Genomic DNA, 22,909 nt, shown 5'->3' with positions numbered 1-22,909 from the left:
TCAGTAATGAGTTACACAAAGCATTTTAATATGTTTTAAAAGGTCAGTGGTTGTTACAGGCTCTGGAAGAGCCACATAAGTAGCATCTAGGAGACATAAAATCCAGCCCGTATCATTAGATGTATTTAACTTTGCTTTTTTGTGGAGAACAGAACCGCAGACGAGCAGGGAATTTCCAAAGTTCATCCCACAGCTGTAGAATGCCAAGTAACACCACAACCACTGTAAGCAGACCTGCACATCTTATTACAAAATAGGACAAGAGAGGGCCTGGACTTGTGACCTGAAGCACCTGAGATAATAAGCCATGCTCTCCTTGTCACATTGAGCACAAGAACATCCCTGGGTCTGAACCAGTCCTTAGCAAGGCTGAATAGCTCTCCCCACTGCAGTACCCAACACAAGCACCAGGCCTGACAAGCAAAGGGCCACAGTAACTATGCTGCTCCAGTGCTAAGTGGCCAAGTGACTTTACACATGTTTAAGGCAGCCAGCAGGTAAGAAGCTGCATTTTGGCTATCTTCTGCCCTTGGGCAAGAGAATCACAGAGATGCACTTTGGCCAAGCAGGTCCTGCACTGTTTGGCCACGGCAGCTGTAAGCACTTTGGATGCCTTCATTTGCACATAGACATCAGCATGTTAGAGTCATGACAGATCACTGTGGCATAAGAAAGCAGTGCTATTTGTTCCAGGTTTGTTTTGGTTTTAGCTACCTAATGGGAAGGCATAGAGAAGGCAGAGATGCTCTTATCAGTGGAGCACAAAGACTGGACAAGAAGAATCAGTCACAAGGTGGAACACAGGAAATTCCCACTGGATATGAAGAAAAGTTTTTCACTCAAAAGCTGGTGAAATGCTGGAGCAGGGCCCAGAGAGGGTGTGAGATCTCCACCACTAGAACAATTCAGAATTCAGACATATTCCTGAGCAGCCTGCTTTCATGGACTTGCTCTGAGCAATGGTGTGGGTTAGGGACCTCCAGGCTGCCCTACCACCCCACAGCAATTAATGATTCAGACATGGATGCACAGTTACTGCACCACTGATCTTTGTCTCTCCTGTCTTCCCCACACTCCAAGGCTCAAGAGTTGTGTGTTTCTGTGGTATATGAGATGCCAGTTTTTTCCGTGTGAACAGAACACACTGGCACACAGAAAGAAAACGTCTCATGAATTAAAAGAATCTCAACTACTGCTTACAGTTCCCCATACCTGCAGCAATGCCAAGTCAGCATCCTGAGCCAGCTGCTGCAAATTCTTCACAGCAGAGGTAGTTTTAATTACTCTCACCAGGGCAGGAGAGCAGTCCAAGGGGAGCTCATTAAGCAATGACTTCTCATCATTTAGAAGTAATAAGGCATGGTAAGGCCTGCAGGAAAAGAAGGGAATAATACATTTGTAGAGTAAACTGCAGCTTTTCCTGAAGGTGTAGTTATTCCCAGATTGGGATATCCCGTCAATCTACTGGCAAAATGAACCTCTTAACATCCTTTTGCTGTAAGCTGATTTAAAGTAAGCCTATTTTTATGTTACAAGATAAGATGTTCCCCATTAAGAGGGGAGAGAGGGCTGTATGATAACTGGATGCCCAAGTGACTACAGAAAAAAATGATGCACTGTGTTGGCACGCAATTAATCCTAGAGAATTAGACTGAAAAGAACTCATTTGCATTACTGACATATAGAATGAAATAGAAGAGAAAAAAAAAAAGCAGGAGCAGGTTACTTTTGCAGGTATAAAGCTGTAAACACAGAGAGCAAGAAATAAGGGGCCCAGGTTCTCTCTCCTATACAAGTAAAATTAGTCCTGAGTCAACAGATTGAATTGGACGGTCTGAAGGATTTGCTCTTACCTGATAGATTTCAGGCTTCTCTCAATCGCTTCAGGGGGAATAAAATTTGTTGCAACATAATGGATTTTATGAGGCAGGCAGAAGCTCACTTCCAGCCAATTGTTGATATGTAACCGGACCACTCCTGTTGTACAGAGACTACAATAGGAAGAAAAAAACACATCCAGCATTTATAGTGTATACCAAATGAAAACAGTGGTCCAGGTTCACTCCTGCACGTGAGTCACATCAGGACAAGAAAGGAGTGAGTGTACCACATCCACCCCCAGGCTGGCTGAGGCCACGCTGGCTCCTGGCTGTGAGGACTCCCCTACCTTGTACTCACAGAGCACTGCACCTATGAGGGTTTGAAGCAACCTGCAAGACTTCTTCCCACTGATCTGCAGCTCCCTCTGCTATTAACACAGCAGCAGTATCTCACGAGAGAACAGTTTCTTGAAGGTCTATGCAAGCACTTATGCTAGAACACACACACACAGGGCTCTTCCAGACACTTCCAGACACTTCAGTGATGAACAGAATTGAGTCAGAAGCACTTCAGAAGAATGGAAACAGGAGTCTCTGAATCTAAGCAAGAAATGAAGCATACCCAGATAGGTACCTACAGCTACTGGAAAATGAGCACGGGTGGGGAAGAGAACAAGTCACTAAGCTAGCAACATCTACAAATCTTTATAAAACTCCCAGCCTGCCAACATGAGACATGCCTGGGGTCAGCTTTGGTAGAGGCAACGGGACTGAGCAGGGGAGAGGAGGCAAAGCTGAGCATCATTCCTTCTGTGGGGAGTGAGGAACAAACACAAACTTGCAAATCAATCCTAAACAACAGTCAACTTTGTGCTAGAGAGCTGAATTTCTCAGCGTGCCTCCAGGCTGTTGTCCTCCAAGATGTGTAAAAGAGTGTATCAGAGCTCAGGGAAAATGGAATGAACTCACACCTCATCCTGAGAAGCAAGGCCAGCCACCCCCAGCACCAGCCCCTAAGGACACACTGCCTGGGATCAGTCACAAGGAGTGTGCATGTAGGTCTGTCATACATGTAGAACTTAACAGGCTGTGTTTTTTGAGACAGAAAGGAACGTCTGGTTCCTTCCAAACATCCTCTGGTTTTAGAGTTTGTTGTAAAAGATTTTTTTTTCTAAACAAGACAATATTTTGAAGTTTGCACTCTGAAAATTCCAGTCTAAATTTTAAGCAAAATTGTGTTGAGATTAGCAATAGGACTTCAGTGTCAGCAAAACAGGAGAATTTCCTCTCTGCACAAAACACAGTCAGAACACTCCAGGAACAGGCAGTGTGAATACACATCCTGGACACTCCTTATGAGGTGGCTTAAACACTTCTACCTACTGCTCAGCTTCGGGCCACAAACTAACATGCTCCTTTTTAACTTCATCTGGTTGTAGATAGAGCTTAAATAGAGATGGAAATCCAGCTTTGAAACAAAAGCATCAGCATCTCATGCTGCTAGCAGAACCAGCCACCAAAGCACAACAGTGTGAGAGCACCAATATGATCCCATCCTGCCCTATTCATGAGGTAAAACCTCACTGCAGACAATGCTCTGTAAAGCAGGTCTGCAGTGAGGTTTGAGAACAAATCCTGCACCGAATGCTGAGATACGTATTTATTATTTGTCAGGGTGCAAAAGGAATAAGCACTGCACATGTCTTCCTTTTCTTAAGAATGCACTGAAGAGATGAACCTGCTTTCCCTGGTGCTGCTATCTCCCACCTGGTCAGAGCTCCGGGCCCTGAGGCAAAGCAAGGCAAACACCTCCCTTTCTCTTGCATTAAATGCTGCAACTCCATTAGCACTGCTTATCCTACCAGATGTACCAAGCTGACAGAGAAAGATGGATTATCTTAAATACACCCACATAAAGGGCAACCTGAAGCAGAAGTTACCCATTCACACCAAACACTCACAAGAGAAAACGTGACAAAAAAATCCATGAATGATTAAGAGAGGACATGAAAGCAAATGGGGCTGTTAAAGTGGGCGACCAAACAATGACAGCATGAAGCACTTGCAGGGATATTTTCACAGTGAAGTTGAATGTTCAGAAAACAGACAAAAGTGCAGTTGGCTCCTTTCATCCTCTGGCTCATGCGCACAATTTCAGAAGCTTTAATTATATAATTACCCTCTCCACAGCATAATTTTGTCTGCAGTGCATTATACAACAATAGTTTAAAATTAAAGACAAGAAGAAAAACAGATTTTGAGTTCTGATCTCGAATTTAATTTCATTTTTCCACATTTGCATTCAATCCCAAGCCTTCATTATAGCTTTCTATAATGGTTTCTCCTCCACCCCTCCCCCCCTTGAGTGGAAAATAATTTAACTCTAATAATCTGGCTGAAAATAAGCAGTGACCCCCAGCAACAACGGATGGGACTGCACCTGGCCAGTCACAGCCAAACAGTTACACCACCGTATATGCAAGGATTTGTGAAGCATGAAATACAGTCACAGAAAGCAGACTGGGGTCGAGTCCTGAGAGCTGGGGCTGCTCAGCTGAGGAGGCTCAGGGGATCCCAGCAGCACCATAAATACCTGAAGGCTGTTTGCCTCACGTGTGTTACTGTACACCCGTCTGTACTGAATTTCATCTGCTGTTTTATCTGTTTTATCCAGCAGTTTACTGGCATTCAGTAGCAGTAAGCCCTGGGAGATGGCTAATGAGACTAGGAGGAGCAAAGTTCAGAAAGAAATAGAAAGAACCAGAGCAGCCACGGAGCCCCTTATCAGAGGATGCTGTGGTCATTAAATATTTACTTTGGCTTGCAGGAGAGAGGACTGAATTCGGGAAGTGAGATCAGCTGAAGGCTCTGGAATATACAGAAAGCACCTCCAGAGCTGCCAGCTGCAGGAAGCTGGGGAATACTGGATGCAACATCACTGCTCCTTTGCCCTATTCTTATGCTCTGCCCAGAACAGTGGCTGCACGCCACTGCCCCAAAGTGAGAATCCAAAGATTTCCAGTATTCTGCATGATTCCAGCCTTCTCTGTAAAACTACCAACAAAAAATACACTATTTCACCTCATATTTTATAAAATGGTTATGAATTCCTACAGACACACAGAGTATTTTATGTTTATCCCATTTACATCAGAATTTAATAACACTTCTGCTAGTTGTAGTAAACTCATATCTGAGTTTATTTTTGCTAGAAGTTGTGACTGTTTGGAGCTCTGAAATGGTTTTACACTTTGGTGTAAAGGATACATCCACTGTCCTTTGGTCAACTAACTGCAGCTCATTAATAGCTTACATACATCCATATAAATCCCCATGTAATAATTTATTATTCCCCTTCTCAAGGCAGGATGGGCTAGAGCCACTGAGCAGTTCTAATCCCACTAGTAAAAATGTGTGAAGGCACTTTGTGTATTAAGAACAAAGAAATAAAACAAAAAAAGCCAATCCTCTCCTCCCCAAAAAATCATCTTTTCACTTTTTTTTCTGATATAAAGCTAGTAGAAATTTGCTAAAACCAGATGAGCAGTTAGCTATCATCAGGCTAACCAACTAAATTATCTGCATCTGTAGATAAACTTAATGAAAGCGGTCTTTATTCCTTAAAATGAACACTGGCTTAAAAGAGGCTCATATTATAAAAGAGGTCATCTGTGGGCACTGGAGGTGCTGGCAATGGGAATTGTTAGACTGGAGCCATTGCTCTTTGCTCTATTACAGTGCTGCAGCGTGGAAGGGGGAAGATGACAAAAGATTCCCAAATCAGTTTTCTGAACTGACTGAAGAGAAACATTCCGGTTTTAGCCCTTAAGAGTCAAAAGGTCCCAGGAAGTCATGCTGACTACCTCTAAATTCCCACTTTAATAACACTCGACTCCTACAACAGCAGTAGTGTTATGGTCCAGGTGACCTGGAATTGCTTGCTGCCTTATAAACTATGGATGTTTCATTCAAAAGGCAAAGGACATGCTGAATTACAAAAAGATTCACACACTTGTGGTTCTGCATAAACCACCTTACTAAGAGATGTGTTGGATCTTGCCTGAATTACCTCAGCACCATCTACAGGAAAGCAAAGGGTAGGCAGTGCTTCTGGAGCAACTGGGGTAATTCAAGAGACCTTTTGTCTGGAATTCCAAAAACACCATCCAGCAACACCACTGACTGCTCTTCAAACAGAGCTTTCCACTCAAATGCAAAGTTATTTTATACTTTTACTAACAGCTTATTTCTTACATTTGCTCATGACAGTGCTGTGCAAAGCAGAGTCAAAATATGCTGCACATCCCCTCTCTCCCTCCCACACTGCCTACATGAGAGAGATTGCTTTATATTACCTCTGGCAGCCAGCACCAATGCGTGCTTTGCCATGGACATCCTGCTCCTCTTTTTGTGGAAGGGCAGCAATAATACAGCCCACAGGCCTGTGTGCTCCTACAGTCACAGCTACATGCCACAAGATGTCACTGTGTCACTAAAATGTATGGAAATGAGATAAGGAATTGCCTAGTCACCAGCACGCAGCCTGAGAGGAACAGAACAAAGTAAGAAGCAGGTGAAAAGTTTCAGGTAAGAACAACAGGCTACACAAAGAGTGCCCTGTGCTGACATTTAGTACAGATGTGGAGAGAGTTGCACTGAACAATAAACAAACACGCTGAAATTCAGCGTTCTTGAATACAGTGTAAAAACATCTTACTAAAGCTTTATTATCATTTAATTATTTAGGTTCTCAGTGTCTTCCCTTTGGATAAGGGGAACTGCATCCCAGAGAAGCTTAAGAGTTGCTCTGAGATAATGCAGCGCTCTACAGTCAAAGAAGGAACTCAACAGCAGTTTGCTTCAGCCCAGACAAACACCCACATCAAGGGGCACATCTTTCTGCCCACCAAACCCTTCTGTTCTCTGTCCTTATTTCCCCAGGTGCATTTCCTGAATGAAACTGTCTGCTCAGCATGAGGAGTCAGCGCTGACACGCTGCTGGAGGAGGACGCTGGAGGAGCTCGGTGCCCAGCTCCTGCTGAAATCCAACCTTTAATCCACACTTCTTTGAAATCCTCGCCAGAGCCTTTAATCCAGTCAAGAAACAGCATGTTGTACTTTCCATTCTGCTGAAAGTCTCACAATCTAATTCAAATTCTATGTCTAGACATGCACGGTGTAGCCAAATGAAGGCAAGACAGTATCTGGCATTGCCATCAGCACTTGATGTAGCCTTTTTCCCTTACCTGTTGGTTTTGAGCACTTCTACAGAGATAAGATATTCATATTTTGACACTTTCCAATTCTACAATTTGTTTGTCATTACATGCCTCTATTCTGAAGAAGAAAATAATTCTTAAAGCTGCAACAGACCACCAACTGTTAAGAAACATAAAATACCCAAAGAGACACAATGATGATTAGGAGAGCAATTCTGCTACCATTTCACCTGACAGCAAGCCTTCACATCGTACTACCTGGTCTAAAAACAGATTTCAGTGAATCAGCAACATGAGGAGATGGATAACCACCTAAGGAACAGGGCCAGGAGGTTTCAGTGAGAAGCAGTGTACTGTGAGCTACGAAGGAAATGCTACTTACCTGTCGTAAGTCTCTTTGAGATCTCTGGCCAGTTTGCACTTGGGCAGGATGTGATGAAAAGGTGACTGCGGTCCTTCTGTAGCTATGGAACATTTCAAAACAAGAAAGCAAATAACTAACTTCAAAGTAGAGAGAATTTCCTCTTCTCCCTCTAGGCACAAACCAGCACCTTAGGCACAGAATCCCTACCTTCTTAATTTACACTTCTATTTCAAAGCTTTTATGATAATCCAAGTTAAGTGTCAAGATAATAACAGTGAATTAATGTCAGCTTCTTCTGATGCTCAACTCAGTTAAACACACATATTTGTGAGCTTGACAAGCAATGATATTAAATGGTTTTGGTTTTTTATACATACTAGTTTTAGTTTTCAACACTTGCAGCAAGACGGTGCATCAGACAGTACAGTCAGTTCACCCTAGACTGTGCTTATTATTGTAGTTAATTGTTATAAAGCATGGTCAATAAAAATGCTATGTAATACAATCTGTTGGTCATGTAAACAGGTAAATTTCTACACAAGACATCTGGTGACTTGGACACAGCATCAGCACGTGCCAGGCTTGCTCTAGGTTGAGTGAAGCTGCACCACATGAGTTCTTCCATCTCAGTCTGACAGGCAAATTCAAACATTCAGTGCACACTCTCCAGTGATTGCTCTGAACTAAGATAGCAAAGAAAGCAGCCAAACTACTTCACTTTTTAAAGCTGACGTCTCTGCATAGGAATTGTGATCTTGGATGAGGCAAAATGCAGTCAAAAGCTGTCAGAATGCTAAAGAGCACCAAGCCGAGCACATCCTGATCCCAGCCACAAAAGGCTCCATCAGCACTTTTCTGAAAAAGTACTCCTGACAAACATATTCCTGTCCAAGCTCAAAACTCACTTTCTGACATGGCAGACACTTCATCCTGAATAGCTAAGATGAGTTTGGCCTCCCTGGTCAGGTACTGGCAGCGGCGTTCCTCGTGCTGCAGGACGATGGCGATCCGACGGGAAAGGTTGTGTAGGCAGTTTATCACTGATGGATCTGCATTGGCCTATGGGCAACACAGAAACCGGTCGGTCAGGCAGCCACAATCACATTTATGGAACTAAAGTGATGGGTAAGTCATCATAAGTAATCAAAGTAATCATCTTCAGCAGATACCATCATCAGTCTTTGGCAACAGGCAAAAAAAAAAGGAATTTTCTATGAGAGCAAAAAGGCTGTCAGAGACATCCACAGGTAAGGAAGAGCAGGATGAGGGATTTCTAAGCTTTTCCTTACACAACAAATTAACACAGCACCTGGAGTATGTGACTCAAAGCTGTTTTATTTTTTCCAGTTGTTACTGGGCCTTTTGCTAGCAGAGAAACCAAAGAACTCCATTTTACACAGCAAGAAAAGAAGATGTCAAGTTGTTTGAGAAGGAGGAACAACATAGAATCACAGAATGGGTTGGAAAGGGACATCAAGGATGATCAAGTTTCAACCCCTGTGCCACAGGTGGGTCTCCTAACCTCTAGACCATGTACTACAACAGGCTGCCCAGGGCCCCACTCAACCTGGCCTTAATGACCTCCAGGGTGTCCACAGCCCCTCTGGGCAGCCTGTTCCAGCACTTCACCACTCTCTTGGTAAACAATTTTGCCCTGACATCCAATCTAAATCCCCCTTCAGTTTAAAACCCTTCCCCCTTGTCCTAAACATCATGATATTCAGCTGACTGGGAGTGTAGGGACAGCAATGCCTTCAACATGGCCTGTTTATACTGCGATTCCCTTACATCCTCACAAGACAAATGCTGATTTTATTAGAAGCACCAACACGTGATCAACACTTTGATCCAAACCAGAATGAATGTGGGTTTGCATTCCATTCCATTTCACAAATATAGCTTGTTACATACACTGCATTTGTGCCAGTCCCCTTTGTGCTGGAAAAAACTATCACATCAGGACAGCTGACAAGGGGGGACTTGGTGGCTCTAGTCAGGGAGTGCACAGCACACAGCTGCCTCATGTTTGTTAAGATATTTAGAGGAATTCACAGTTCTAGCAAGTGATAACGTGGCACGCAAACTAGCAAACCATGAGTCAACACTTTTGAACTCTGCTGTTCTTGCTGAGTCACGACACGTTGTAGCCCTGAACTTAACACAGCAGGATGGGTGCTGATTATAGCTTTTGGGACTTTGCCTGCTGTCTGCTTGCTGCAGATGGACTCTCCTCTTTATCTCAGAATACCTCCACCCACACTTTGCAGTGCACAAATTTCCACTTGCTTTACGCACAGCACTTTCCAAAAACTTGACAGCTCTCTATGAAGTATGAGTGTCTTATTTGGCAAACACCATTCACTGCTGCATTAAACACGTAACTACATCAGTATCCTCACACTGCCAACACACAAAAAAGCAAGTTTTCCCTAGAACCACTAAACCAGATTCTGAATAAACACACATCAGCTGAAGTCTTCATTATACCTCACCAAGCCCTGGCAATGCTGTGAGTGAAGGAGCATTGTTTGTAGCACTCCTGCTTCCTCAATGTTCAAAAGCACAAGTGTTTGCAGGTCCAGTTACTTGCTTACAACCAAAGCAGGATGCTTTACTAGAAGATCAAGACTTTTGAAGCCAGTGTCTCTTACTGTGTGAAATACAAAATCAGCTTCTGTACAAACTTAGCACCTTCTAACCTAACAATATCCCACTGCACAACACTGGATCCTCAGCAGAACTTGATGAACAACTTCTTGCTTGATTCAGACTGATTGCTGGCATAATTGTCACTTGTGAAGTCTTGCTCTTCCACTGAGGAAAAGCCACGTGGACTGTGGGTATGCATATGTTAGTCACCACTGGAAAGCCAGCAGTAAGAAAAGTGCTAAAAGTACTTCACAGCCAGGTATTTGGAGGCTTTAAAATCATGACACAATATCCAAAGTCGTGGTCAACCATCTCTACAAAGCCAGTTATTCCAACTCTCATTTAAAAAATGTTCCTTCACACATATACAAGGCACAAAAATAGTATGATGGCTCTGCAGATGTAATATGTGGGCTGCACAGAGAAAGCCACAGCTCAGAAATCAAACAGTGCATGAACATAATGAAATTTCTATCATTTTATGCTATCAAATTAACCAAGTCAGGATCTCTTGACACAGATCCTAACTTCTTATCAGCAGTGTAGATCTGAGCAGAAAACTCAAGGAAAACATACATAACTTATCCAGCTTTTTGTTTAGCATCAAAATTCATTTATTCCTCGCATGTACCTTCACCTCAATCAGAATGCTACAGCCAGCTGCTCCCTGGCATGTTCCTTCTTTTACAGAGATCTCGTGGCTAAGAAGTGGCAGCTTCCAAACACCTCCCACTGAATTGTAAAAGAGGCCTGGAGGCACTGAGCAACAGCACAGCGTATCACACAGCATGACTATGGGCACAAAACAGTGCTGTTCTGACATATCACTTCAAGAAAAGCATCAGGGTTATAAAAAGGAACAGCTTTTGTCCAAACACACAAGGACTGCCAAGAAAACTCTTCAGGCATCAAATCAAGAGCACCTTCATCCACGGGCCAGTTTTAGATGAAACTGCAAGACCAACGTGACCCCACTCAAAGCACTATGAGAAGAAAGAGGGAAAAAGGAGGGGGGGAGAGGATGCAACTACATAATTTACATCGTTTGACACAGTCAAATGCCTAATTTATTATTTCCATAGACTCAATTGTCTGTTATTCAGGGGAGCACTGAATTAGAATGCTCCACATAATGGAAAAAAAAAAAAAAAACAGGCAAAACAGGTTCAAGGACTCAAACCCATTCCTTCTGATCCAGCCCACATAACTCCTGGTCCAAGTGATACACCTTCCCAGAACCCAGAGCACCACAGTAGCACATGGAGCTGCCCCCCATCCAGGTCTGAATCCAAGCTAGTAAACTTTTACTGGAAAGTGTGATGGGTCTAGCGTGCACAAAGCAGATTTCTGAATGGCTCTGCACTGAGCAAGCTTCAGCTAACCAAAGCCATGGCAAGGCTGTAACTCACAAGGCTGGCCACAAAGTGCCACTGTCTGTGTGTGCTGCTGCCTCTGATTCTGGAGCAGAATTGGACACCAAGGTCAAAGTTGCACAGAGCCACAAAGATCCAGCAACACGCTAGTGCATTACAATGGATCTGGTCCTATTCTGGGCAGAAGGAAAACAGAGGACAGCATCTGGCACACAGCACAGGAAGACACAGGCTGCCTTTCCACACAGCCAGCTTAGACAGGCTTTAATGGCACTGTTAGAAAAATCACAGCAGGTCACCATTTCACAAACCACAAATGACAAGACACAAGAAGATTTGCAACAGAGGTCATATAGAATTTGCAAAGTGATATCTTGCAAGCCCCTACCCTATGACTATTTAAAATAAACAAAAAAACAGCTCTACAGTATGTCCTGAAGAGAACAACTGTGCTTGAGCTATATAGAGGGCTGGGCTGAAAAAGTTTCCCACTTCTCAGTGTGATGTTCTAACACTTTTTGATGTTTAGTTTTGTTGTTTGAAATTAAAATCTCCAAGTGAAATCAGGCACCAAATGTTTGAAAAGAGACTACTGGAACATGAGCCTACTGCACTCTGTTACACAGCTGAGGTGCATCCCACTCCCCAGTGACAAGTGACAGTCCTTACCCTCAGGGCAAACACGACATTGAAGAGGATCATAGTGGGCATCTCTCTCTTTGGTGAAGGATCCGTTTTGGATACCTGAAAAAGATTTAGAAGGAATTCCATAGGCTTGTGTGCTTTGGAACTGGTAATGAAGGGAGAAAAAAAAAGAAGGGAAAAAAAAGAAGAAAAGCCTAAATCAGTCAAGTAACAGTTTGCTGAGAGGACAGGCAAATCAAATTAGAACATCAAAAAATGACTTGCAAAAAATAAAACCATGTTTGTTTGTTTGTTTGATTAAAGTGTCACAGTTATTCTACATTTTCCAAGAAGCTGATAAAGCATTTTGGTCAGAACAAAGGAGTGTGTAGCAATCTTGGAAGTGTCCTGTATTGCATTTTAGTACCATTAGGGGCCTACACAGAAATTTTCCTCAGCACAATTGTCATATACTGTTAGCACAGAAAATTTCTCAGCCCCATCCACATCTATTTCTCTTTTTAAAAAATCCCCCATTTGGACTGCATGATGATTAAAACTATTGCTTTCATCTGAACAACTATGCTCTGTAACTGCCCCAATTCGAAATCACCTTGCTGTGTCCATTTGTTCTCAAGTTTCAGGTTCTAGGATGTCTTGTGAACTTCAATAAAGACTTAAAAGCATTTATGTGTGGGGTCTGATTCTTCCTTAAAATCAAAGAAACCACCACAATTAACATCAGCTGGAACTGAGCTAATTTCCACCTCACCTCTTGTGCAAGAAAAAAAGAATAAATTATTAAAATGGAATAGAAAATGGTGAAAGAATTTGAAGAATTCAGAACATCACTACATAAAAGGCAGTCTGACACCTATAATTAAATACTGGTGCTCTTGTAGTTTCTGAATCTCATCTGAGGAAGAATTTGCTGTCCTGTGCAATAACTCACTGTGGTGTGAACACCAAAGAAATTCAAACCAGAGACTGACAGGTTACTCCAGTCACTGCTTCTGCACCGTGGGAAAGGAAAGAAACCATCTAGCTTCTTTCTAACCTCCAAAGGGTCCCTGATTTGGACCCAAATGAAGCAGCAGAGATGGCTGCCACATCCAGAACATTCTGGAAACTAGGAGTTTCTCTAGGTGCCTGCTAGAGTGATAAGAACACACCCAAGAAAAAGATTCTACTAGAAGCAACAAGAAGGTGTTTCCAGCGCTCTGTCATGCTGTTTATTTACCCAGATGCAATTTCATTTAGACAAATTGAAAACGAAGAGAAATTTCACGCAATTACGATAAAAGTGACTACAAAGCAGAAAGAATGTGTAACACGTGGTGAACAACTGCAAATACGACTTTTCAATTTCATTCAGATTCACCACACCACATTTAGGAAGCTGTGCCTTTTGGACAGCATTGGCAAAATAAATGAATCTAGTACTGTGAGAGAGCAGGCCACTGCTGTCAGGGCCCTGAGGGCACCAAAAGGTCTCAGTGGCATTGACCAGCACCACTTCAGTGCATGGCCCAGGAGTCATGCTAAGGCTTAGCCTGGGGCCTTCAATCCCTGTCCAAGGATGGGCCTTGGACCTATGTTGTGGGTGACATGCCTCGTGGATGGACCCCACCAAGTACACAGCAGCCCTGTCCTCCAGCCCTGCCTCCGGCTCCATCTCCCTTTGCTCCTGGCTGGGCTCCCTGGTCATCTCTCGCCTCCTGTGGGGTTGGTGACAGACCCTGACCTCTGCAGTCAGACCCACACCTCTATGGGTGGGTGCTGCCTGTGTGGGATTGCCCACACAGACAGCAATGCAGAAGGTCCAGAGCATCCCCCTCTTCTCTCCTCCCTTCCTTAGTCCTTTCCTCCATCATTTCACAAAGCCTGACACACACTGAGACGGGCTGTAGGAGTTTCTTTGACAACAACACAAGGTAACATCTTCTTGTCTCTCTGTTAGCATCATACTATTTGCTGTATGTGTCTCAGCCAGAACCATGAATGGCAAAACAAGAAGTACCTTGCAAACCTGCTTCAGCTTCTCAACACCTGACCAACTAGCTTTCTCCCACCAGCACACTTTTGGTGCCTTAGGGTAAGTGGGCACTGCTGTTCTAAGCACAGACAAGGCCTTCTGAAGTACTTGCACAGTTTGGGGGCATTTGAATTCTGTCTTCCAAAGCATCTTAAACATTTGAGGGTTGAGCCTCGGTGATATTCAGTCACATTTCCTGTAGGCTCACAAATGAGTTTCGGAAGTGGAACACCAGCAGCTTTTGATGCTTGATGCCAGCTTCTTACTTGGATGAAAGTAGTCCTACAGCAATCCGATCCTCTAAATATCAAGCAGCAGTTGCCAACAATCTGTTTGCACCTCTAATTATAGATAGAAAGGATGACAGAATTGGCAAGCAGATCTTTGCCTGAAAAACTGAACAGTTTTGTAAATTTGATGAAAAATGAGATGAAAGCAGTTCAGTGATACAGATTAGTGTTGTATTCAGAAATTACCAAGCCTACTTCATTTTTACGGTCTGTCAGGAAGAAAGAATGGGAAAGGGATTATTTTCTATATAGAACCACGCAAATTATTTCCTAGAGTTAAGCAGGGCCTTTTCCATAAGCTGGGTGGCAATTGCTTTCATTCCAATCAGCTAAAACACAGGCCATAGATCAAGGTCTCAATGCAAACAGCAGCCTAAATTTATCCATGAGAAAATTTGAGACCTCTTCCTAACATGTGTGAGGGTTTTGTTTTGTTAGGTTGGTTTATTTTTTACTGCCACGCTAATTGGAGGTGCTAAAGCCCTACTGTGCAACAACTAGCATCATAAGAAACATGCTTTTTGAGGTGGACTGTTTATTACCACTTCTCTTTATCCACACTGCTTTTCTTAAGTAACCAAATGGGCTTTTCTGGAAACCACTGACACAGCTCCCTCAGTTTGCCACTCACTGTGGTTATCTGGAAATACATACAGACAGCTCTGAGCATTGTGAAGAATCAGAAATCAGGAAGAAGCAGGATCAAAAGAAAACATATCCATTCTGAATTTTAAGTCCCCTCATTAAGATACACAACTGGAAAAGAAAGCATGCCTGCAAGCAGATCTCTTACCATACCTGCCCAAGGGCATGCTGAAGCAATGTAGGGTGGCCAACAAAGCGAACATTATCGATCTTCAGTTCAAATTTTTTGCCACACATATCTGACTTTGTAGCCAAAATTGTTGCCAGGATGACATCTGAAAACCTTGAAGAGCAGAAACAGAAGTTATTACAGTTTTCAAAAGCCATACCACTTGAATGCTCATCCAAACAGATTTATTTAATTGGTGAGTTATTTTAATATTGTAAATTGTGTCTAAATTACTGTACCTGCATACCCCAATTATGGAAAATTAAGAATCCCTTAGTTATATCTCTCAGATCATCACAATTATCAAACAGGAAGCATTCAAGACAAAGGCTGCAGGGTCATGCTTATTTAAGTACATGCTCAGCAAAATACATTGGAAAGATTAGATGCAGTTTGTTTAAATATAAAAACAGCTTGAGTTAGCCATTGCCTGGATTTAGCTGCAGGTTAATGAACTTACTAAGCAACTACATACCAAAACAGCCTGTCACTCAAGCACAACAAAGACCTTTAAGCCACCCACTGCGACAGAGGGGAAGGCAAGACAGAGCTGATTCAAATAAAAGAAATAAATATTCTACACTTGTCCCTCCTATTCAAATCTAACCTCATGAAAGTTACTTCACTTAACAGAGCTCAGGCTGCAGTCAAATGCCCAGTGGCACCCTTCTGAGAGCTGCATGGCATCCGCCAGGCTCATGTGCTGCACTGAACCAAGACAAAGTCATGGCAGTGGGCCCTCATTGGTGCCCACCTTGCTGCAGTGGGACTGTGCTGCTCCAGAATTGTGGTGGGAAGAAATAGGAAGGCAAGTATCTACAAGGAGTCTGCCAAACAAAATACATCCACAGCTGCAAAACTGGGTCAGAACTGCAATGTGACAGGGAAGGATTCTGCAACCACTTTCTGATGGCTTTACAACATCGGCCTGGTCTTTCAAAATACTCCTTTTCCTCAGGGCATCCCCTGAGACAGCAGAGCTCAAATCCATAGAAAAGGGGACCTCAGAGAGCTGCCAGGGGAAGCTCATTATTGCAGGATGGGAGCAGTGAGAGGTTTGATATCAACAATGTTCTTTCCTTGTTTGATTTCCCATTTTACCAAATGGATATCAAGCCAGCTTCTGAAGAGACCAGCTTTTTTAATCATGGCAATATTCATTTCAGTTTCTTTATTTACATTCACGGTGTGTGCCCCTGTCAGACCACCCCCTCCACCATGCAGGTATCCCAGATAACACAGTATCACTCAGAGAAAAGGGCAGACATGGGTGTGTTCCACACCCACCTTATCTCCCGGCCACAAGCAGGCCCCCAGTGCCCACAGAAGCAGTCAATGTACCGCATTCCTGGTTTGCTCTGAGTGAGTTACGGTGCAGTACAGAAATACACAGACAAGTCTTTTGTGTGTATCCACCTGCATGTGATTCAGGGGCTGTTTTTTCGTTAGAACTACATACATTGAAGGTGTAAGATAACACAGGGCCTTTCTGAGCTGTCAAAGCCTCTGATGCTCGTACAATAAAGTCATCCTGACCGTGGTTGGATAGTGGTAAGGGGCAGCTCCATACAAACTTCCAAATCTCTGGCTGCTCTGCTCCAAACAGGATGCCCAGCACTGCTGAGGGCTAGCAGAGACAAGGGGAGACTGGCCACAGACTCCTGGGGCACTGAGCCAATGCTCCTCAGCCACTGCACTGGGCTGGGTTAAACGACACACGGAGTTCGTAAAGAAAAGGTAATGCTTCCTCAGACTGGGCCTGGCTTGGCAGTCCATGGTGATCACATTTGAAATAGGAGAGAAAGTCACCAAGACAGCAGTGAGCTTCCCCTGTTCTTTCTGTCCTGCTCAGCTGTGTCAGTTAACAGGCTCTCTGTGGAGCCAGGCAGACTGTAAGAGCAACAGATCAAAAATGACCATCTGCTTTGTTAAGTGGAAGCAGGAGGGCAAACTAGGAAGTGCCTGCTTGCTGGTAAGAAATGAGTCACTTCCTTCCCTCAGCCTTGACAAAGGACATCTTGGAAGCTGGAAAACCAAACTTCATTGTTATGACTTACACCACTGTTAAGATTTGACTTCGACATGGAATTAAAGCAAGTTACTTTCATGCAGAACTGTGGTGCCAAACAATTCAGCATTTCCACAGGAGAGCTCATGACACTGACATTCAGCATCAGCATGACTTTGCATTTGGCTCGGTAGGGAGCAGTGGATTGAAAGGTTAATTTTGTAAAGCCTTCCCTATCTTCTTGCTGGCTGGAACCTCCTTCTGGGACAATGCTTCAACAGCAGCCAGGTGACACGCTCAGGATATGTATATCCCTCTTGATGGGTTGCAGGGGTTCCACCTGATGGCACCTCCAGAGCAACCTGGACTCCAGACACATTCTCCTGGTCTGACAGCCTGGATTCATTGGTTTGGTCATTTGATCTTACCTCTCACCCCCCAAAACCACTGCACATGATTTATACATTTCTCAGGCCTCTGGATGGCAGGGAGACTGAGGGACAACAGATATGTCACTCCCATCATTTTATCTCAGACAATAAAGCAGCCAATGCAGGCTGCCTGCTGCCACCAGCACCTCCTCTGGAACTGACACAGCTGAAACAACAGCACCTTTGCCTTAGCATGCAGACAAGAGGGGAAAAGGATCTCAAACAGAACTTCAGTGTTTCCCCAAGGGTGGATAATCACTTTTAAGGTGCCAAAGAAATTCAAAAATTCTTCATAATTTTCAAATTACAAAGAATTTGTATTTGAGGTAGGGTAGGGGGGAAGCCGACTATCTAGGTGACCATCTTTGTGCTACAAAAGGACTAGAAATGTATTTTAATACTTATGGGCCCTTGGCAGAGACAAGCCCTTTTCCCTCTGCACGTTCAGGAAGGGGCTATAATGCAGTTGTCAGTTCAGCTTAGAAGGGCACCAGGAAGGAGCAGCTGCTCAAAAACAGCTCTGCAACGAGCTCTGCATAATTATTGTGAGATTATAAATAGTTCAGTCACTCATCTGTACTTTTGGGTCATTGCTTGTCACAAGGCAATTTGCTTCAGGGCTCCTTGCTGGCATAACTACAAAGCTAAGGCTATTCTTGTTGCACTCTTGGAGGATCACAACTTTTCTCAGTTCACGTTAGGGACAGTACCACACTCATTCTGGTTACCCTGCAGAAAGCACAGAAGTGTTAGTAGGACCTCTGTAATTATCCTAGCATTAACTGTTAGGAATATGTTTCCTATAGACATTGTGATTTAGCACATAATTGCCTCATCATTTGGTGTAAAGTAGAAACCAGAAACAAAGCACACTGACAGGATGGTGAGAAAAGAAAGCCATTCTAGACAGAGGTGGTTGTTGAGAACATTTGGTCTTACCCTGAAACCAATTGTTCATCGGTTAGAGGACATTGGTCTCTGAAATGGGAACATGGCCATAAACACAAACAAAAACATAAACAAAATAAACGACGCAAGTACATAAAATACAAAAAGAAAAAAAAAAAAAAAGAGAAAAAGATAATGTTAAAAACTAGGAGGATTTATTAAGAGTTAAACTCCTGTAAAGAAAATGGTAAGTATTGAGAAGAGGCGCAAGTTAATGGTAGGTGAGTTGCTGGATGTGCTGCAGGCTGAGGTTGATGACATTTCAATTCTCTCAGCAATGCTATGGCAATGGGTTCCCACAACCTGCTGCATTTATGGAATTGCACTCATTAAACTCATGCTTACCTTAAAACAGACAAACAAACACATAAACAACAACAAAATAACAGAAGAGGTTCCACTCTGATTTAGAACAGATTCCAAAAGTCGCTTTGTTTCCTAGAGTTTCTCCAGTGGTTTAAAAGGCTTTAAAAGCTTTACGCTGCCCACTGTAGAAAAGGGAGATCAAATGGAAACCTCCACCAATTATTTAATGCAGGAGACAGCTGATTTCCACTGGTCATGTTGAGAAGGTAGAACAACCCTAGAGGACAAACTATACAAAGAGGGTGATACTACAGAAAGGGATGGATGGGTGACCAGAAAGGAAGAGGCTTACAGAAAGGAAAGCTTTCAGAACAAAGAACAAGGAGAACACTGAGGTCCAGTGAAAGAGGGACAGAGGATATAGAAACATTACCACAGGAGAAGGACTGTTTGTTAGAAAGGGACATTCACGTCCTTGTTTCAGTAGCTTGGGTTTCTGTAACAAAAGTATTTAGCCAATTGATGACATCAATGCTGCAAAGCTTGCTAAATCTCTTTGGTTAAGTCAGTTATGCTACTGAAAAATGCAGTGTCCTGTGCAACAGGTTTTTCTGTGTGCATCTGCAATAGAATTTTTGCTACTGTATCCCCTTAAAAAAAACACCAAAACTACAAAAGACATTTCAAACCAATTTAACAAAGCTTTATCTTCTGGCTTCAACAGAGCTAATGCACAACTTCACACTTTTGGAGGAAAAAAAAGAGAATAGCAAGCATCTCCAATAGCTCTGAGGAGTATATGTTATTGCACTCAAATAGCACTCAAATCTGAAGGATGTTTTTGAAGACAGCGAATTAGGGAAGTATGAGAAGAGGCCAGCATGGAGAGCCACTGACAGGTCATTAGTTTCAACAGTGACAGATTTTTCTGAGCATCTCTCTGTTGCATGGCCAACCCCAGCACACCTCAACCACTTGTGTTGCTTGACTTGCTTTTGAGAGGAATAAAAGATCTATATTCAAAAGACCTGGAGTTACAACTCTGTGAAACAGAAATCAGTATAGCCAATACACACCAGTAACCTGGAGGTAGGACTTCATGAATAGGCTGCAGTTCTTTTTAAGTAACAGAAAGCATAATGAACGCCAGGAAATTCATGTCTGAAGGATTCAAGAAATCCAATTACGGATACAAAGATGGAAATGGAGAGTTATGGCACCTAAACTGATGTCATTTTCTGGAGCCATAAAGAAATACTTACAACTCAACTGCTCCACAAGAGATCAGCTCAAAGGTAACCATTCTGGCTTCCAGCAGCTTAGGAAAAAAGTGATATTGAATGTTCTCTAAGACATATTTGATCCTAGAGTGCCAGTGAATTGAAGGCAGTCATCCAGGATGGGTCCAACCTTCATACAAACTATTGCAGTGACTAGATAGATCTGAAATAGCCTTTGTTACTAAACATGAGAACATTATCAAACTTGCCATACACCATCCACTCAGCTTAGCATCTGCCCTCTCCAAAACCCCAATTTGTGCTGCCAAAAAACATCCATAGCTACTACCTATATGTGGTGATTTAAAGGGATCTTTTTGCCAACCTTTCCTTGAAGCAGCCTTCCAGAAATAACACAGTGATTCACAAATGACTTTCACGTGGGACAACTCCAATCAGATAATCAAAACCAGCAGCACGTGGATGGGACTTCATGCTGATGAATCTGAGGACTACTGCTCTGGGGAGAGCACTGCTGCAGCTCTGTGCTGCACCAGGACAGAACTGCTATGGGGAGACAGGAGGGGCTCTCACAAACCTGGTCACTCCACAGCCTTCAATAGAAACATAAAAAAACATTCCAACCTGGAGCCCAAGAGAAAAAAATTATACAGGCTCAATAACAACACTGGTTTTATGGCATATGATATTTAAGCTCCTTCCTTCCCCTCTCCATTCACAATGACTACAAACCACAGGTATCTCCCTCTCTCCCCAGCCATTGCCCCTCTGCCTCTGCTCACTCCCAGGATCTGTTCTGCACTGTCACCAACTCTCTTACACCTCCACCTGCCTCATGCATATCAGAAGCCTGAGCCACCTGCTGTGCACAGCCCTAAAGAGACTTTATAGCTTCCTGATGGAAGATGCACTTGCATACCTAGTGCTGGAATATTATTTCTATCTACGTCATTAAGTCTAGTGAAAAAATAAACTTCTTCTTGCCTGATGTCACTTATCAGTACTCAGTGTATAAAGAGCATTGGTAATTTCTTCTACTAGCAGGTACTGCTGAAGAGAAGGATATTTAGCTGTTGCGTTAAATATACCTGCAAGCTTCCCTTCTACATTCCTGTGAGACAAGATAGCTTTTTCAGTGCATTCACAGCACTGTGAATATGGGATAGAGGTTTTTCATAAACAAAACAGAAACAAATGCAGTTTTGAAAGACGCTTTGAATTTCTGAGTGCAGACACACAGCTGTGTGAGCAGGACTAGTACTTCAGAGCAACAAGATGCTGCTCCCACCACCCCGTACCTGCATCCATAGGGGATAATACTAAGGCATGTCCTGATTAACAGACCTGTGTTAGCAAACACCTCAACATCAGGTACATAAATATAGGGCTTATAAACTCCAGTAACCTCTATATCCATCAGGTGCAGACAGTGCAGGATGGATTTGTGTGTGTATTGCTGTGTGAGACTGCACAAATAGCAACTGCTTTTTCTGAAGGCCATCACTGCAAAGGGGGATTTCTGTCTTAGTATTCTTTCACTCAGTGCTTCAGAATGGCCCAGATTCACTTGGTGGTGTGCCAAAAAAACTGATACTTCGTGCTTAGGGAACTCAGCTCCCTAAAAGCTTAATAGTTAATACCTGACCCAAGAGACCTGAGTGCTAGCCCTCAGCCCCTGATTCCAGCACACCGCTACATAAAACCAGCTCCTTGGTTAAGGCAGACTACAGGTCGGGACATTCAACCTACTTAAAACTATTTTCAGTAAAATACTGAACAGTGTCAGTTGTCTCATCTGACCATAATTTGTGTGATAAAATCTCTGCTTCCACCACTGCAGTAGCCAACAGTGCATCGCACAAACTCAGCAGACAACATCCACAAGCACAGCTCTGCATTGCGTGCTTTGTCCAACCTCCCTACATGGCAGAGGCAGCAAGAATCACTATGAGAAAAAAGCTGGCACACTGTCATAAATCTCTCTAGGGAAATACTAGAGCCAAGTGAACAGCAGCCAACAAAACTCCTGAGATAACCACCAAACATTCACTGAGCACTCCCAGGTTGCATACTCGGCACTGTCCTGTGGACAGTCTGAAATGCCCTTCAACAGATATCAAACTTAAGAAACACATTTTGGTCTTTCTTCAGTTTTGCACTGTACCACACTGTGTTCCATGGAGACAAGATAGAACATTGCAATGGAAGGTTTCAAAAATACCAGAAGATGTAGTAGACACAAATGACCTCAAGATGTGTTACCTCTGCTATACTGTTTTCCTAAGATGTCAGTCCTGGAAAAATGTATGAATTTAATGAAGTTACTGCCAGGGATGGCTGTAATTTCAGTGAAACTATTCTTAGTCAGGCTTAAGAACCAGCTTACATTTTGTAAGGTTGGCATCTAAATTGCCTTTTGGTTAAAAGCAATGACAACTTCTTCATTCTAATATCCAAGAACAGCAGCAACTACACCAGTATTAATATCTGAAATTAAAAGACATGCCACAAAAAAAAAAAAAAAAAAAAAAAAAATCTACAACTGAACTGTGGCCCAGGTTTGTCTCCTATCTGATAATGATGCCTTTAGAACACAGCAAATTTCAGATTTTCTCCCAACACCAGTTAGAGGATCCAGGTCTATTATGTGCATGCTGAACAATGCACCACCTATGTTTGCTGCTTTTGTTACTCTCTAATTTCCTGCAGCTGAAAAACTCAGTTTCTAAGTCTCAGAGCCCTCCTGAGCCACTATTTCACTTCATGGATACACAGGCAGCTACATCC

At 43.0% G+C, this 22,909-nt stretch overlaps 1 protein-coding gene across 4 annotated transcripts in view; it reads right to left on the bottom strand.

Annotated features, from left to right (window-relative positions):
* Positions 1-22,909, bottom strand: part of NPRL3 (NPR3 like, GATOR1 complex subunit) — a 40,151-nt gene that overhangs the window by 15,202 nt on the left and 2,040 nt on the right. For 2 of the 4 annotated variants that reach the window (XM_090151459.1, XM_031595208.2), the window contains exons 3-9: positions 18,567-18,605; positions 15,173-15,302; positions 12,095-12,169; positions 8,309-8,462; positions 7,422-7,503; positions 1,854-1,991; positions 1,213-1,369 (exon numbers count right to left, since the gene is read on the bottom strand). In XM_090151459.1, the coding sequence (XP_090007585.1) occupies positions 1,213-1,369; positions 1,854-1,991; positions 7,422-7,503; positions 8,309-8,462; positions 12,095-12,169; positions 15,173-15,302; positions 18,567-18,605 (775 nt within the window). The remainder of the gene's footprint in view (positions 1-1,212; positions 1,370-1,853; positions 1,992-7,421; positions 7,504-8,308; positions 8,463-12,094; positions 12,170-15,172; positions 15,303-18,566; positions 18,606-22,909) is intronic. The other 2 variants (XM_031595205.2, XM_031595207.2) reach the window with 1 other exon arrangement.

The sequence above is a fragment of the Phasianus colchicus genome, chromosome 16 (assembly GCF_987193195.1).
Source record: "Phasianus colchicus chromosome 16, bPhaCol1.hap1.1, whole genome shotgun sequence".
NCBI classification, from domain to species: domain Eukaryota; kingdom Metazoa; phylum Chordata; class Aves; order Galliformes; family Phasianidae; genus Phasianus; species Phasianus colchicus.
This window is presented reverse-complemented; position numbering and strand designations above follow the sequence as displayed.